This window comes from Macaca fascicularis, chromosome 12, assembly GCF_037993035.2.
Source record: "Macaca fascicularis isolate 582-1 chromosome 12, T2T-MFA8v1.1".
Lineage (NCBI taxonomy): Eukaryota > Metazoa > Chordata > Mammalia > Primates > Cercopithecidae > Macaca > Macaca fascicularis.
Genome location: NC_088386.1, coordinates 36394104 through 36412863, shown reverse-complemented (window position 1 = coordinate 36412863; position 18760 = coordinate 36394104). Strand labels below are relative to the sequence as shown.

Here is an 18760-nt window from a genome sequence, read left to right as displayed (position 1 = left end):
TCCTAAAGTCTATGTACTCATGATGAGTTTAATGGTTTCATCCAACATCTTATCAGGATAATCTCTGGTGGTGACTACATATAAGGAGGTAAAAGGAGTTTGTTGAAATTAAAGGGAAAACACAAAAACACATGCTCTGGATGTGTGTGTGAGGTTAAAGTTAGGGAAGTGACATGTGAATAATAAAACAAGAGATATGGCAAATCCAAATGACCTATAGGCTGTCATGAAGGTCCAATGGGATAAGGACAGGTTGATTTAAGAAGAAAGACTTAGGCTTGACTACACTGTGAGTTCACAGCAGAGATCATACTACCATCAAGTAGTCAGCATCCCCTAGGGAGTTTATCCCACATTACATAGAAAAGAGCAGGGCAGTGTATCCTCACCAATCCCAACACAAACCAGTTAGCCCAAAGTCTAGGAGGTAGCTTTTAATAAGCATCTGTCTGCTGAGGATCTCTAGAAACTGAGGGCAGGCTAAACTCCTTAGGGGGATATTAAGGTTCTGCTCAGACAGGAACAGACAAAGGTATGTCCACATTCTGTTGGTTAACAGAATGAGGCTGTGGATGTGCTGCCAGACCTGCTTCTAAGTCATGTCAGAACTGGAAAAGAGTGTCTGGAGAAGAAATCTGAAGCAAAAGGCTGCCTTAAGTGTGGGAATTATTAAAACATAGTGATTCACAGAAAAGCTAAGAACAGAGCAAGGACTGACACGTGGTGATGATAACGGGGAGCTCTGTGCACATCCAACATACAGTGCTTTTTAATTTTCAAAGCACTTTACAATGAATGACAAGTTAAAGGTATAAACTCCATTAAAATAATCAAAAAAGAAAAAGACTTCTCCCCCAGGTTGGCCTCACAATTTAAATATTCCATTGTATTTGCAGCATGATTCTTGGCTATTTTCTCAGGAGGCTTTAACAATTTTTATATACCAAAAAGCATATTCAGAATAAAAATATTTATATCATACATATAATTTTTGCAATACTAATTTTCATTTTTTTTAACATTAGGAAGAAAACAGGTTTTTTCTGTCACTGTACAGTTGCTAGTCTTCTAACTATAAATATTTAGTCCCAGTGAATTCATTTAAATATTGGGATAAATTCTACCAGCAGTTGCCACATTTCCTTCAGGGCTCTGTATTTACTTATTTATCAGATTCCTCAAATTGTATGCTTGGTGTAAATAGCTTCAGGGCAAAAATACAATAAAATTGTATTAGTTAAAAATATAACTGGCATCACCAACATGAAAACATAAGAGTAAAATAGCATGCGCATATACATATAAATAGTCATCATTTTAACAATCCGTTGGGACAAGCCATATTAGAAAGATAGATTGAGTGCCAAGCCCTGAAGTTTAGAAAACTGGGACTCTGGGAAACTATATAGGCTTGGAACTCAAGCTGGAATGGTCATCATAGGTTCCTCAGAGGGATGTAGCTTTCCATCCAGAGGAAAATCAACAATAGTTAACAAGTGGATTTCAGATTTGGCAAGAAGGTCAAGAGATAATAAAACCTCATGACTTTTTTCTGTTTTCTGGCAGAAGAGGACAGCATTCCTAAACATCAACACCCATCCAAGCCTACAGATAGTGAGAAACGGGTTAGAGATATCTGTAATTTATAGTGAGGAGGTAGAATGGGAAGTGGAAAATAAATCTCAATCTCTCTCTCGCTCTCGCTCTTGCTCGCTCTCGCTCTGTGTGTGTGTGTTAGTCTCTGTGATTGTGGTATAAACTTTAAGTGTCCAAGCAGATAAAATAGATGCATATACATAAAACCCTTATAAATGTGAAGGTTCTTGGAGATTGTATTCTATTTATTGTTTTAAATGGTCTCAAAGTGATCTACATAAACTGCAAGTCTGATTACATCCAAATCTAGCTGTAGTCTTTCTGTGGTTCCCAAAAGCCTGTAAGGTTATATCCAAGACATTCATCACAACACACACGATCTTTCAAGATCTAGGCCTTGTCCATCAATCTAGCTTTCTCTTTCTCCCCTCTTCTGCTCACACATTACCCAAAATTTTATTAATACTGCTGGCTTCGTGCAGAAAATCTTTTGTTACATTTAACTTTTTCCCCTGCCTGACTCTTAATTCTGACCCAGAACACTCTGATTAATTTTCTGTCATAGAAATGCCTAGTATGAAACCCCCAAGTCCAGGACAGTCTTCCCTTCTGTGTGTTCTCCTGGCATTCTCTCATACCACAGCATTTAAGACATTGCTTTGTAACTGCCTACATAGCCTACTTATTTGAATAATCACTATTCTGAAATCTTTTCAAATGCAAAAAATATGCATTCCATTTTGCATCTGGACTCCACTGAAACCCATTTATCTGGTTTTTCTACTTCTACTCAAGTCTTGTAAAATCCGTATTTTCACACAGCAGCTCACAAAAACTTTAAGCAATGTAAATTAAATTATATCACCATCACTTCTCTGCTTCAATATCTCTGATAGATACCTATTGTGCTTATCTTATCTTAGCATGATTTTTGATAAATCTCTACAAGAATCAACCCTACCTACCTCTCAGGTCTCCTTTCACTCACTAACTACCATTATATATATTTTTCTTTTTCTGTAAAAATTAAACTCTTTCCTGCTTTGAGGTCTTTGCAATTGCTATTCCCTCTGTGTATTCTTTTGTCCTAACACCTTCACGGCTAGTTCTTTCCCATCATTTTGGTCTCACTCAAGTGTCACCTTCTGTTATCACCCTTTTTAATATTTTTCCTATAATCAAGTCATTCCTGATAGCAGTCATCAATGACATTGACAATGTATTTCTATTTATTCTCTTTTCTGGGCCTATGGTAAGGTTGTACTTCCTGGGACCTTTGTGGTTGACTGGGACCAATAAGATGGGGCCCCACGCTATGTAACTAGGTTTGGTCAATGAATTGCGATCAGAAATGACATATCTTCCTTTTGCATTGGATATGAGACCATCCAGAACCCTCGTTTCTCTCTCGCCTGCCAACTGCAAACATTCAAGTTGGTCTCTTATTCATCAGCTTGGGTCTTTGAATGACCACCACAGGGATAGCCCACCCACTGATCCACAGTAGATATGTATAATGAGCCATAATTAAGTTGTATATATTTGTAAGATGCAGCGATTTTGTATTGACCTGTTATCACAGCATAACCAGTCTATTATTCTCTGTTATACTATCTATAATATTACTCACATCCATTTTCTTCACAGCACTTATGACTTTCTTAAGTAATTTGGTTGATTTCTTGTATAATTATTTATTAAAAGCCTATATGCTCCCTTCTTTGCTCATGTTCAAGTTTTATGAGAATAAGTCTGAACTGATGGTTTCATGGTGTGGTGGTGAGCACTCTGGACTCTGAGAATAAGTCTCTGTCTTATTCTTTGCCCTATCCCAGTGCCTAAAAACTGCCTACCAGTCGGGCACAATGACTCATGCCTGTAATCCCATCACTTTGAGAGGCCAAGGTGGGCGAATCAGCTGAGGTCAGGAGTTCGAGACCAGCCTGGCCAACATGATGAAACCTCGCCTCTACAAAAAAAAAAAAAAAAAAAAAAAAAATTAGCCAAGCATGATGGCGGGTGCATTTAGTCCCAGCTTCTGGGGAGGCTGAGATGGGAGAATCGCTTAAATCCAGGAGGCAGAGGTTGCAGTGAGCCACGATTGCACCATTGCACTCCAACCTGGGCAGCAGAGCGAGACTCCATCTCAAAAAAACAACAAAAAAAAAATGCCTGCCATGTTGTAATACTAGTCTGCCTCACACAACAGGAAATGTATTGAACTTTTTGTAAAAGAACAAATTTTATCATGATCTTACAATAGCGTAAAATAAATGTTAAATTTTATTAGAAAACAAACAGGCTGGACAGCAATGATTTAAATATGAAAATTAATGAGTTTATAAATGCTTTTTGATTATATGAATGCATTCTATTTTTGGTCTTGAGTTTTTATATGAGAAAAACCATACAAGAAGTTAAAAATGGTACAATCATAAATCTGAGCAGACTCTAAATTTATGTGGGTTTGAATCTCATCTCTGCTACTTATGTGCATAACTACAGGAAAATTAATCATTTCTGTAATATGGGATGCTTTCAATAGGCAATTCCATTTATTTATTTGAGACAGAGTCTCCCTCTGTCCCCCAGGCTGGAGTGCAGTAGCACGATCTTGGCTCATTGCAATCTCTGCCTCCTGGGTTCAAGTGATTCTCATGCCTCAGCCTCCCAAGTAACGGGGATTGCCGGCATGAGCCACCATACCTAACTAATTTTTGTATCTTTAGTAGAGACAGGGCTTCACCATGTTGGACAGGATGGTCTCGAACTCTGACCTCAGGTGATCCATGTGCCTTGGCTTCCCAAATTGCTGGGAGTACAGGTGTGAGTCACTGTGCCTGACCTATCTATTTAATTTTAATCAAAAGGAGCTGATGATTGGTCCTTTTTCCACTGGGTTCAATCTAATGTAATTAATGTAAAGTATAAGCAAAATGGAATGCCATCTAGGCTGCCGTATCCATGCAAGGTACACCGAATGGGAGATAAACACTCAGAGAAATGTGAGGTCTTGGCATTGCTCTTGAAGACCACCTTGAGAGTCAAAAGCTCTAACTTTCTGACACAGGAAAAAAAAATGCGTATCAATAAAAAGCATCATGTATTATTTCTGAGCTTCTGCAAATCCTCTAAAATCTACTCATGAAGTCTCTGAATCTACAAACCCAATCCTAGGTATTTTTTTTAAAGGCAAATGAGTCCTAAAAATCCCATTCATTAGCTGGGATTCCACGCCTGGAATCCCAGCACTTTGGGAGGCTGAGGCGGGAGAATCGCTTGAGGCCAGGAGTTCAAGACCAGTCTAGGGAACAAAGTGAGACCCCATCTGTACAGTTTTGTTGTTGTTGTTGTTGTTTATTAGCCGGGTGTGGTGGAACACACCTGTGGTCCCAGCTACTTGAGAGGCTGAGGTGGGAGAACTGTATAAGCCCAGGAGGTTGAGGCTGCAGTGAGCCATGATCATACCACTGTACTACAGCCTGGGTGACAGAGCAAGACCCTGTCTCAGAAACAATGACAGTAAGAACAACAGCAAAAATTACTGACATTAATAGGTGACGTTCTGAAGACAGGAAGGCAATCCAGGCTGGGGAGAATAATATAACCAAGACAAGGAGCTACACATTAGTGATGTGTATGTGCTTTATTAGAAAATTGTTATCCTCTTTAGGTTTGAAAGTTCACAATATTAAATTGTATTTTCTTCTTCGGACTATACCCTTGTTTTATGTTATTATAATGCAGTTGTTTGTGGTGACCCTTAATAGATGTTATGCCAGCATACAGAGGTTTAGACATGGGTAGCTTAAAAAGAAAAAAAGAAAGAAAATCTCCAGGTAAATATAACATTTGTATTTAAATTTATAAGGTAAATATTTATTTAGAATAAGAAAACAAATGAGTGGATTAACTTATGAAGCACAAATAAATCAAACAATAGCAAGCAAAGCAAATGGAAAAAACCTTACACAATAACAGCATACTCTCTCTCCTCAAAGATTCTGCTTTGATCTTTATAAAAGGAAGGTGCTAATGTAACTGAGTTTGGCCACATATAATGCAGGTAGCAGTTAACTTTGCAAGGATGCCAACCCAAGACTCTCCCTAATTTTCAAGGTACTGGAGAGTCTAGGTTTTTACTGAAAATTCTCAGATTTTTAAAAGACCAATAGTGTGTTTGTCAAATTGAACATACTGAGGAACAGTTTCAATATATGAGCTGCCAGTCTTTGACTCTTATTTTGGAGAATGTAGAAAAATCAATAGATTGCATCTTCCATTCTTTATTAAACATTTGGAATCTCTGATAATTACCTGAAATACAATTTTTAAATGTTATTGGTTGAGCTCATGCTACAGGCTATAAAAGTCAGATGAGCCAAGGCATATTTTGTTTTGTTTTTGAGGAAAGTTAAGTAGAAGGAAAAAAGAACAAAAAGGCCTTTCATTGCTGCATGGAAGCTGGCCTCTTCACATAAAATGATGCACAGAGCTGAATGGGCCTTGGAGGTCTGTCTGAGTTGTCTCTTTTCTTCTTCCTGAATATTGAGCTAATATAGAATTTTCAAGTTATAGCCTAGGCTTAAAGACTTCACAATATCTTGTTTATGAAACCAGTCCCCAAATAATTCTTTACAACTATAGTAGCTATGTCATACAGTCATCCCTCCACATCCACTGGGGATTGGTTTCAGGACCCTGAAGATATCGAAATTCAAGAATGCTCAAGTTTCTTATATGAAATGATGTAGTGCTTGCATGTAACCTATGCACATCCTCCCATAATATACTTTAAATCATCTCTGTGTTACATATAATACCTAATACGATGTAAATATGATACAAATAGTTACTATACTATATCATTTATTGATTTTTCTTTTTTATTGTTGCATTGTTATTTCTTATTTTCTTCTTCCAGATATTTTCTAAATACATTTGTTTGAATCAATGAATATATTTCTATATAGGGAACTCTGCAGATGCTAAATAAATATGGTGGGAAATTGCTATATCACATTGTATATATATCTTGCCCTTGTGCACAGACTTTACCATTTTATTGATTGTGTGTGATTGATTGTTTGTATACAAACCAAGAATTTTGTCTAACCATAAAAGATGGTATGTCCAAAGTGAGAATGAATTAGATAGCTAGAATACTAGAAAAATAAAGTTTTTGTTTTGGGAAGGGGATTTAAAGCAAGATAAAACTCAATGCTTTACTAATTGTATGTGTTCTTAGCGGTGATCACTTTTGAAAATTAGTCCTAATGGTTTTCTATAAATTACAATTCATGTTTTTGACCAACAGAACTTTTTTTTTTTTTTTTTTTTTTTTTTTTGAGACAAAGTCTCTCTCTGTCACCCAGGCTGGAGTGCAGTGGCACTATCTCGGCTCACTGCAAGCTCTGCCTCCCAGGTTTACACCATTCTTCTGCCTCAGCCTCCTGAGTAGCTGGGACTACAGGCGCCCGCCACCTCGCCCGGCTAGTTTTTTTGTATTTTTTAGTAGAGACAGGGTTTCACCGTGTTAGCCAGGATGGTCTCGATCTCCTGACCTCGTAATCCACCCGCCTGGGCCTCCCAAAGTGCTGGGATTACCGGCTTGAGCCACCGCGCCCACCAGCCAACAGAACTTCTTTACCCTTGCTTACACAGAGTTGTTTTTCTTTGGTTATTTATCGGTTCAGCATTACTGCACTAGCAATATTTATGATGTATGGTCAAGTCCATCTTGCACATCTTTATAGTATTGTATCACCTGACAGATTATAGTTGCTGAAAGTCTTTAAATAAAGAAAAATACAGAACTGAACCATTTATATTATAGAAAATAACAGCAACAAAACTTTGTAATTGAATTAATCCTTTATAGATATCTAATTTAATTCTCACATCAACCCTTGGTGCATTCGCACTGAACAAATAGAAGTCTCAAAAGAGTAAGTGACTGCTTTGGTGATATCAGTGTTATTATTAGCTTTGACATTAGATTAACCTTAATTTATAACCATAGATATCTACCAAACCAGTGCAATAAATAATGAGAAATTCACTTGAACCTGCTTCAAATTTATCATAATTATAAAGATCAATTGCTGCTATAGGTAGCTTATACATTAATTGCTGGATAGAGCTATACAAGGTACACAATAAATTTGTTACATTAAAACTTTGGTCTAAAAATATCTACTAAAATATTTATTTACCATAGTATTTGGAAATACAGATTAATATATCATTAGACGTTAACACAAGTTTTAATAAGCTGCAGTTCAGTCATGTTATTCAATTGTTAAACTGCCAAACATCTGTATCCTAGCATTTATATTTTCTTACTTTTATTTATGTTTACCTGCAGAATTTATCCTATATTTTTAATCAGCAGATTTGGGGCAATAATGTTACCTGGTCATTGTTATGAATTATTAATTGATACATTTGAATATATAGTATTTCATTAAATTAAATTCTTAACATTTAAGTGTCTATTCTGATTCTAGAATTGAAGTCCTATGTCCAGAATTTACATTTATTACCTGATTTTTTATATCTATTTCTCAGAATTTTGGATGCTATTCTTCAAAGATTTTGTTAGTCAGAAAGTACTTACTAGTTTTTGGTTATTTGCTTCTTAATAATTTGAAAGAAATTACCTAGAGAAAGATAAGAAAATCAGCCAAGGTCTTAAGATTAGAATGTATAACGTAATTTATGTGTCTTAGAGAAAAGCCCTTGAGAGATCTCATCCTTTAGACATGAGTAAAAACCACAACAGAATATCCACAAATTATCTTACTTTTTCTTTTCTAATGTACATAGTACTTTCAGAAATTTTAGGGGAGGCAAGAAACATCATTTTCTCTGACTCTTAATGTTATTTAAATGAATTAGAAAATACTAGAGAGATTTATACCTATTAACCATCTAAAGTAAAAATGTATTCTCTCTAGCACTATAATAATGCCTGAAGAAAGAAAAAAATGTGAAATAAAAACAACCAACAAGTAAAATCATAATTTCTCTCCTATCTTGCCCGTCTCTGCTTCTCTCTTCCTCATTTCAAATTAAGAGATTCATTCTCCTGCTGGTTGTAATGGAAATGAATTTCAATGCCACCCTGATGGTAACTGCATTCCTGATCTGTGGCGCTGTGATGGAGAAAAAGATTGTGAAGATGGTAGTGATGAAAAAGGTTGCAATGGTACCATACGATTATGTGACCACAAAACCAAGTTTTCCTGTTGGAGTACAGGTAAGTGAACATTGCTTTTGGCTTCTATTGGGGCTCCCTGAGTGTGGAATCCTTTTGGCCCATCCTGACTCTGTATCTCACCTTTGTAAAAAGTAGTCTTATATTTCTGGTAGATGTGCTCATGTATAATAATAGTAGTTAACGTTTAGGGAGAACTATCAATGGGGCCAGAATAATTCTATGAATGTTCTCTGCATGAATTCATGAGGCAAGGAGAAGTTTTTAACTGGCTCACACTCACAGAGCCAACATGTCAGATTTAGGATTTTATTTGAATTTATTTATTTATTTATTTGAGATTTGGGATTTTAAACCAGGCAATCTGGAATACAGAATCTGGAAATTCAGAATCAAGAGAGAGATAAGTATGATAAACCAGCTGGCAGCATTTCTCTTTCTGTGGATAACTCCTCACCCTAAAATTTAAATGAAGATTACTTAGAAAAGAAAGACAGAATTATGTGTATTTATTTTCAACTAATTTCCTAAATATTACTGTACTATTGCTTAATTCTGTTATGACAAAGATATTGGCTGCCATTTAAAGATTTGATCCAAGAGTCACTGAGGCTATTGTTGTGTTTTATAAAGATACCCTATTACTATGCCTGTTCCATTTTGGTTTCGTGTGTGTGTGTGTGTGTGTGTGTGTGTGTGTGTGTACAAATAGGAAACCAAAATGGAGAAGTCATAGTAATAGAATATCTTATATTCTACTATGTTTTATTGTATATACTGGGTTCCAGTTGAAATTATAAACTTATTTTCTTCCCTCTTTATGCCAGATGATGTGTTGAAGTTTAGAGAAAACTAGATTACAATGAGCTATTGTGGTGTAATTTGTGAAATGCTTGATATCATCCTCCAAATAATCCATGGAAATAATTTTCTGTAGATTTCAGGATATCATCTCTGGAATCTCTCTTTGATGTGAAATTGTTTTTCAGTTGCCTAATCATGAGCTCTTAGTGATTTCTTTTGCTCCCTATTTTTACATATTCTAACAAAAAGTACAAATGAGAACTAAAGGGTATAAGAAAACACTGTGAAAACCACATGGCCGATGTGCATTTAAAGGTATAGAAAGGCACTGTCTTTCTTTTCTTAAACATGCCTCTTGGTTACAATTACGGATTCCAATAAGAAATAAGAAAAATAAATGCAAGCTAACATAGGTATAGATAAATACATACTCCTGAAGCCTGTTCCTAGCCAGGAAATTGTGTTTCCAAAATGTTTTTTTCAACAATGTTTTTCACAATTATGTGACTCTCTTCAATTGTTACATGAAGACTCATAATTTTAGGGTAATTTGTTAGAAAAAATGTGATTTTAAGTTTAGAAATGGTCTTTTTGGAACACGCATTAATTGAAAATTAATAGATGAATTATTGTCAAATGAATGAATTATTGACGGCATAAATAAGTTTTATTTAATAGGGCAATTCTAATGCCAAAGAGCCAATTATTTGACTCGAGCTAATATACTTCAAAGCATAGGTTGTATATATTTTCCCCATATAACTTCTGGCATTTTCTTGATTGTGTTAATCTTAAAATGTAGCAGCTAACAGTTTTTAAAACATATATGAAAAAGAAACTGGCAAAGCTTTGTTAAAACAAAATATAAACCAATATGGAAAATCCTGAGTTTCAACTACTTGGATATGCTATTAAAGCAAATTTAGATCAAAACATAAAACCAGGCTGCAATTTCTCTATACGGAAATAAATTATAAAGAGATTCACAGTAATGTAAATTCTCAAAGCTATGTGTTAGTAAAAACTAGTTTGAACTTTCAGTTGAGAAAAAAATAATTGCAGACCAAGCATGTAAATAATAAATAGTATGATTAAGTAAATTTAAGAGAATATTCTAAGTGCTTGTGATTTATTTTAAAATGTGTATTGATATTTTGCAATTAACACTAATAAAACAACTTCCTGTGAATATGGTTCAACATAAAAATAAATCTGAAGTATGATGAGGAAGGCTGGTTATCTTTAGAGAACTGAATTTTCTGAGACACTTTTATATGTGGTGACTTGAGATTTGGATTATCTGTTTAATAATGCTGTTAATTAAATATCAGATGTTTCTAACAAATAGTTTTTAGGTAAGCAAAAATTTGATGTAAAAAGAAACTGTGATAAAACATATGTTTCACTTTAAAAGAAAAAAGTGAAAGGCAATAATTTATCCATCTGCTTCTAATTTGATCTGTGTTTTGGATATAGTAAACCACAATTTATCCAACTTTGGAAGAGTTGCACAATTACAAAGTCACATTTATGATAGACTTCTGTGAACATTGCAGTCATTAAAATGAACCACAAATATAAACAATGGTTTAAAATATGTATTCATCTACAAACCTTTTGATATTTTTTCATTTATTTTAAATTCTCAGTTTTACAAGCTGCAAGACCTTTACCCACAATGTTCAATCCAGAGTTCATGATTATTTTCAAAGATTTTTAAAATGTTAGTTTGAACATTCAAAAGTTTTCAGGCTGATTAATTTATATATGGTAGTTAGAATAGCTTTTTAATACATAAATTGTCATCTATTGGTGTTCAAAACATAAGCACATTGGTTTTTATATTCCTATAAAGATGAGAATGAGAGCTAACCTCAAGTACAATACAACAGTCATCATTTAAGAACTTCTAATCTCAAAGGACCTATTTTTGACCAAGAAGTGCATTGTGCCACATCTGTTCTCTTACACTCCAGACTAACAAATAGCAGTTGTATTGTAACTGGGGAAAAGGGAAGTGTATTTTCAGTCACTCTGTCATGGAAAAGAAACTCAGAAATGCCATTCTTCAGATTAGAAAAATTAAAGAGAAGTTTGATATTACATAGTGATGGCAAAGTACCGGGAAAATAGGCCCTGCAGCTCTTTGTAGGAATGTAACTTTAATCCTTCTGTCCTACTTCTAGAAATTCATGTAAAGAAGAGTAGGATTGTATAAGGTTATATATGAACAAAGATATTCAATAAGCCATTTTATTTTTAATAGTAAAAGGTTAGAAATAATATATTGCTTATCAGTAGGGATAGTAATAAATAGTTGTGTATTCACACAAGTAATCTAATGTCATTAAGACAATAAAAAAGGAATTCATGTGAAGGTGAGACTTCAAGTTTACACTCTGAACTTTCTGCTTCCCTGTTTTCACTTCTCAACACACGGAAGTGATGACAAAATATAACAGGATAAAATAAAGGAGATACTGCCTTATGAACAAAAAATATGTATCTGTAAGTAACAGAAATGTAGCACAGTGTCAAGTGGTAAGCTAAAGCTGAATACCTTATTGGATTGGGTAGTAGGCTAGCAGAAATGAACAGGTACTCAAATCTTAGGGTCAATAGAAATAAAGCTGTCCCACATGAAGCTGGGATCTGGAGGCAGGCAGTACTGGAAATCAGAACCTGGAAAGAAACTCCATTTGCTTTTGAAAGGAGAATTGAAAATATTTATGTATCACTGCCAGTTGCCGCCAGTGGTGGTTACTTAAATGAAGTCTTGTACCTAAAGAGATGGGAGGACACAGGCAAGGCAATTAAGCTGAACTTCTGTCTGCTTTGGAGATTGAATCTGATAAAAGTCCAATATTGTTTTAGTATAGAATCTCACACAAATATATATATATATAAATTGTACTTCTGAACCAAGAGTACTGGAAATAATGGGGTGGGCCAGAGTCGAAGCAGCAATGCTTGTAGTTAGGCACAAGTAAACTCATAAAGTCAGAGAGAAAAAAATGAAAGTTCTGATCCAAGATGAGATTACAAACCAGAATTTTAACATACATGAAGAAAACTATCTCATCAAAATCAGTCATTACAAAATAAATTATTCATGATTAAATGACAATAAGCTATATGTCTGAAAAATAAGTTTAAGTACATTGAGACCTCCAAAAAGAAAAAGAGAAAAGTTTTACTCTTAAAATGACTAAGAATTCAGCACAAATATGACAAGCAGAATAATTGCAACAGAAAAGGTGGAGAATGAGACTATCTTACTTCAGGCTGCTATAACAAATTATCATAAACTGAGTTGTTTAAACAACAGACATTTATTGCTCACAGTTCTAGAGACTGAGAAGTCCAAGATCAAGAACTGGGAAACCTGGTGTCTGTCTAAGGCACTCTTCCTGGTTTGCAGATGGCAATCTTCTTATGATATGTGGGTTCTACTCTCATAACTGATTACCTCCCAGTCCTCCCAATACCATCACATTGGAGATTAGGATTTCAACATGAATTTGATCTGGACACAAACATTCCATCCATAACACCTATAAAAAAATGTGGTTGAAAACCACAGTGGGATTGCATTATTTTGACATCCGTTGATTGATAATAAATAAGCACAGTAATACCTATGTTGGTGAGAGTAGAGAAAGCAGACACTTTGCTTTCAGTGGAGACTGGTGAACCTCTGTGGAAAGCAATATATTTCAATGTTTACAATTTGTCTCCAATTTTACCCACAATTCCACCTCTAGGAATTTATCACATAGATATATTCATGCATTTGAGGAGTGAGATGTACAAAGATATTTATTTAAAGCTTTATTAAATGTGTTTAATAAACTTAAACCAATACATATATACTCTTCCATGTACATCAAAGTTATAGAAAACTATTTCAAATTTGACCATATGTTAGGTTCCAAAGAAGTCTTAAAAGTATTTCAAATAATTGGCAATTTACAAAAAGCATTCTCTACACACACAAATATTAGAAATCTACAGTGGAATGATTTTTAAAAATGTATTTGAAAACTAGGATCACAGTTCAAAACAATCAGTGGGTTAATTGAGAAATCATTCTTTTTGTATTATTATATTTTAAGTTCTAGGGTACATGTGCACAACGTGCAGGTTTGTTACATATGTATACATGTGCCATGTTGGTGTGCTGCACCCATTAACTCGTCATTTACATTAGGTATATCTCCTAATGCTATCCCTCCCTCCTCCCTCCTCCTCACAATAGGCCCCGGTGTGTGATGTTCCCCTTCCTGGGTCCAGATGATCTCATTGTTCAATTCCCACCTATGAGTGAGAACATGCAGTGTTTGTTTTTCTGTTCTTGCGATAGTTTGCTGAGAATGATGGTTTCCAGCTGCATCCATGTCCCTACAAAGGACACAAACTCATCCTTTTTTATGGCTGCATAGTATTCCATGGTGTATATATGCCACATTTTCTTAATCCAATCTGTCACTGATGGACATTTGGGTTGATTCCAAGTCTTTGCTATTGTGAATAGTGCTACAATAGACATATGTGTGCATGTGTCTTTATAGCAGCATGATTTATAATCCTTTGGGTATATCCCCAGTAACGGGATGGCTGGGTCAAATGGTATTTCTAGTTCTAGATCCTTGAGGAATCGCCACACTGTCTTCCACAATGGTCGAACTAGTTTACAGTCCCACCAACAGTGTAAAAATGTTCCTATTTCTCCACATCCTCTCCAGCACCTGTTGTTTCCTGATTTTTTAATGATCGCCATTCTAACTGGTGTGAGATGGTATCTCATTGTGGTTTTGATTTGCATTTCTCTGATGGTCAGTGATGATGAGCATTTTCTCATGTGTCTTTTGGCTATGTGAATGTCTTCTTTTGAGAAGTGTCTGTTCATATCCTTTGCCCACTTTTTGATGGGGTTGTTTGTCTTTTTCTTGTAAATTTGTTTGAGTTTTTTGTAGGTTCTGGATATTAGCCCTTTGTCAGATGAGTAGATTGCAAAAATTTTCTCCCATTCTGTAGGTTGCCTGTTCACTCTGGTGGTAGTTTCTTTTGCTGTGCAGAAACTCTTTAGTTTAATTAGATCCCATTTGTCAATTTTGGCTTTTGTTGCCATTGCTTTTGGTGTTTTAGACATGAAGTCCTTGCCCATGCCTATGTCCTGAATGGTATTACTTAGGTTTTCTTCTAGGGTTTTTATGGTTTTAGGTCTAACATTTAAGTCTCTAATCCGTCTTGAATTAACTTTCGTATAAGGAGTAAGGAAAGGATCCAGTTTCAGCTTTCTACTTGTGACCAGCCAATTTTCCCAGCACCATTTATTAAATAGGGAATCCTTTCCCCATTTCTTGTCTTTGTCAGGTTTGTCAAAGATCAGATGGCTGTAGATGTGTGGTATTATTTCTGAGGGCTCTGTTCTGTTCCGTTGGTCTATATCTCTGTTTTGGTACCAGTACCATGCTGTTTTGGTTACTGTAGCCTTGTAGTATAGTTTGAAGTCAGGTAGCGTGATGCCTCCAGCTTTGTTCTTTTGGCTTAGGATTGGCTTGGCAGTGAGGGGTCTTTTTTGGTTCCATATGAACTTTAAAGCAGTTTTTTTTTTTTTTTTTTTTTTTTTTCCAATTCTGTGAAGAAAGTCATTGGTAGCTTAATGGGGATGGCATTGAATATATAAATTACCTTGGGCAGTATGGCCATTTTCACAATATTGATTCTTCCTATCCATGAGCATGGTATGTTCTTCCATTTGTTTGTGTCCTCTTTTATTTCACTGAGCAGTGGTTTGTAGTTCTCCTTGAAGAGGTCCTTTACATCCCTTATAGGTTGGATTCCTAGGTATTAACTGAATAAAATGGGTAGTATTATATATCAAAATGTTTATGACTTTTTAAAAAATAGACTTTTTTTAGACCAATTTTAGGTTCACAGCAAAATTGAGCAGAAAGTACCAAGACTTCCTATATACTCCCACCACCTTCACATGCACAGCTCTCTTTACTGTCAGTATACTGCACCAGAATGGTACATTTGTTATAATAAATGAACCTACAGTGACACATCTTTCTCATCCAAAGTCTATGGTTTACATGAGGGTTTACTTTAGATGTTGAATATTCTATGGATCTTGACAAATATATGATGACATGTATCCATCATTATAGTATCAAGCAGAATAATTTCACTGCTCTAAAAACCTTTCGTACCCTGTTTATTCTTCCCTCCCCCTTACCTTCTGGAAGCTGCTTATCTTTTTACTGTCTCCATGGTTTTGCCTTTTCTAGAGTGTCATGTCGTTGAAATCACATAGTATGTAGACTTGCCATATTGACTTCTTTCACCTTGTAATATGCATTTGAGTTTCCTCCATGTCTTTTCATGGCTTGGTAGTAGATTTATTTAAGCTTTGAATAATATTTCATTGTACCACAATTTTTTAATCTGTTCACCCACTGAAGGACATCTTTGTTTCCAAATCCTGGCAATTATGAATAAAACAGTTATAAATATGTACATGCAGGTTTTTGAGTGGACATAAATTGTTAATTCATTTGGGTAAAGACCAAGGAGTCCATTTGCAGGATAGTAGGGTCAGAGTATGTTCAGTATTTGTAAGTAATGGCTTCATTGTCTTTCAAAGTGGCTGTACCATTTTGCCTTCATTCACTTGTGATGAATGAAAGTTTCTGTTGCTCTATATCCTTGTACACCTTTAGTGTTGTCACTGTTCCAGATTTTCATCACTCTGATAGGTGTACAGTTGTATCTCATTGTTGTTTTAATTTGCATTTTCCTAATGATATATTATTTTGAGTATCTTTTCAAATGTTCATTTGCCATGAAATTGCTTTTAATAGATAAATGTTGCAAATAACCTAAATAGGACAAAATAGGGCACTAGGTGCTAATATGATATTTCTGTATAGTAGAATGCCTTACAGATTTGGAAGTCATTATAATGCACTGACATGAACACTTCTCTGTGATTACATGTTGAGTGAAAGTGAAGGAGTGCAAGAGTGGGCATAGCATGTAATATTGTTTAAGTGAAAAGAAAGTAAAAGTGTATTCTCTGTATAACAAAAACATTTCTGGAAGAATTCACAATAAAACTATTGTCATTGTTTGTCTCTAAGTATGGGGGAAAAGTGGCTAGGAAGAATGACTGAGAAGATATCATAACTTTTAGTGTGTCCTTTTTTGATTGACTACCTTTTCAAAAGTTGTGATAGTTTGGTGCTGACTCATCTACCTTCCACTCTAGATTCCATTGGAATAAGCAACATACATTTTGAAATCAAGTTCCAGAGTAGTGTTATTAGTTAAGGACAAGTGATCTTTAGCAGAAGAATGTAACAGAACTGACTGGCACACATGTGGATTTAACTTTGACAGTAGCATCATACTCTGTTCTGATCTGCTGTGTAATGAAAATTCTCTGTGGGCTTCTGTGAATGGCAAAACATTATTCTTGTCTATTTTTGGATTGTTTTGTTTTCTTTCCCCTATTGTTGTATCAGTGAATACAGAATAAAATGATGAATTTAATCATTGTGGAAAACCAATCTGGATTATTAGAACCGAAAATATCCCATAATGGTATAGTGATTTCGTTAGAATTATACGATGGGTTCTATATGAAACATTTCTAAACACAGCCCTTTTTTTTCTTTCTGGAACCAGCCCTATAGAATATTTCTGGTTATTTCTGATGAAAATAATATGGCAAGCTGTTCGTTGTTTATGTGCCAGAAAACTAATAAAATATTTTGCATTTTTCTTCTTATGAGCCTCCTGTATTTTTCCTTGATTCCTCCCAGTGACAGTGTTTTTGTTGTTGTTGTTTTGTTTTTTTGGGGACAGAGTCTCACTCTGTTGCCCAGGCTGGAGTGCAGTGGTGAGATCTCAGCTCACTGCAAGCTCTGCCTCCTGGGTTCGTGCCACTCTCCTGCCTCAGCCTCCTGAGTAGCTAGGACTACAGGCACCCACCACCTTGCCCAGCTAATTTTTTGTATTTTTGGTAGAGACTGGTTTCACCATGTTAGCCAGGATGGTCTCTATCTCTTGACCTCATGAGCTGAAAGTTTTAAACCTTTTGCTGTATGCCTACTCTTCTTGTTTCCCTTCAGTCCTGTCTATAAAGAAGAATAAACAATGCTCCTTTTTGTCCAGGAGGGCTCTTGTTTAGATGTATGTATGTATGTATGTATGTATGTATGTATGTATGTATGTATTTGTTTATTTAGAGACAGAGTCTTGCTCTGTTGCCCAGGTTGGGGTACAGTAGCATTACCTCAGCTCACTGCAGCCTCCACCCCCCCAGGTTCAAGCAATACCTTCCTCGGCCTCCTGAGTAGCTGGGATTATAGGCATGCATCACCACACCTGACTACATTTTTTTTTTTTTTTTTTAAAGTAGAGATGGGGTTTCACCATGTTGGCCAGGCTGGTCTCAAACTCCTTACCTCAAGTGATTCACCCACCTCGGCTTCCCAAAGTGCTGGGATTACAGGTGTGAGCCACCACCCCAGCCCCTTCTTTAGATATTGATCCTGTGACCTCCTAATCCTTGTGGGACCTTGGTCACTTTTCTTGCTTGTTCTTCCATTTCTTTCTCCAGACTAATTTTTCTTTCTCGATGTAACTGTATTTAGTCCAATAACCTGAAAAGCATTTCTTTGATTTTATTACCTTTTCCCTTTCTTCTTCACTTCATTAAATCACCTGATGTAAGTACCTAGATGCCTTACGTATCACTAATTCCTTCACCATTTGCAATCTAACATCCAGTCGCTTCCCTTGATAGAAATGGCTGTTTCGATGGTCACCAGGAATAATTTCTCAGTTTATGCTCTTCTGTGTTTTGAGTCCCACTCTGCCATTCAGTATCTGCATGAGTGCAAATAAGTTACTAAACCTCTTTACATTACTGTTTTCTGATCAGTAAAATAGATAAGATAATAATAACTGGTAGAATGTACAAAGAGTGTCTAGAGCACAGTACAAGCTTAATGAACGACACTTTTCACTACTAGTACTGCACCTCGGCTTCTTTCTTTGCCACACTTTACCCTGCTGTATGTCCTCCCTTTTAATATTTTCTTATGAATTCTTATATTGGATTGTTAT

At 35.6% G+C, this 18760-nt stretch overlaps 1 protein-coding gene across 3 annotated transcripts in view; it reads left to right on the top strand.

Moving 5' to 3' along the window:
• The window catches only part of LRP1B (LDL receptor related protein 1B), a 1954889-nt gene that overhangs the window by 1231996 nt on the left and 704133 nt on the right, over positions 1-18760 (top strand). For all 3 annotated transcript variants that reach the window (XR_012421093.1, XM_005573071.4, XM_015433154.3), the window contains exon 21: positions 8675-8857. Coding sequence is in view for 2 of the 3 variants with exons in the window: in XM_005573071.4 (XP_005573128.4) it covers positions 8675-8857 (183 nt within the window). In the remaining variant the exon portion in view is untranslated. The remainder of the gene's footprint in view (positions 1-8674; positions 8858-18760) is intronic.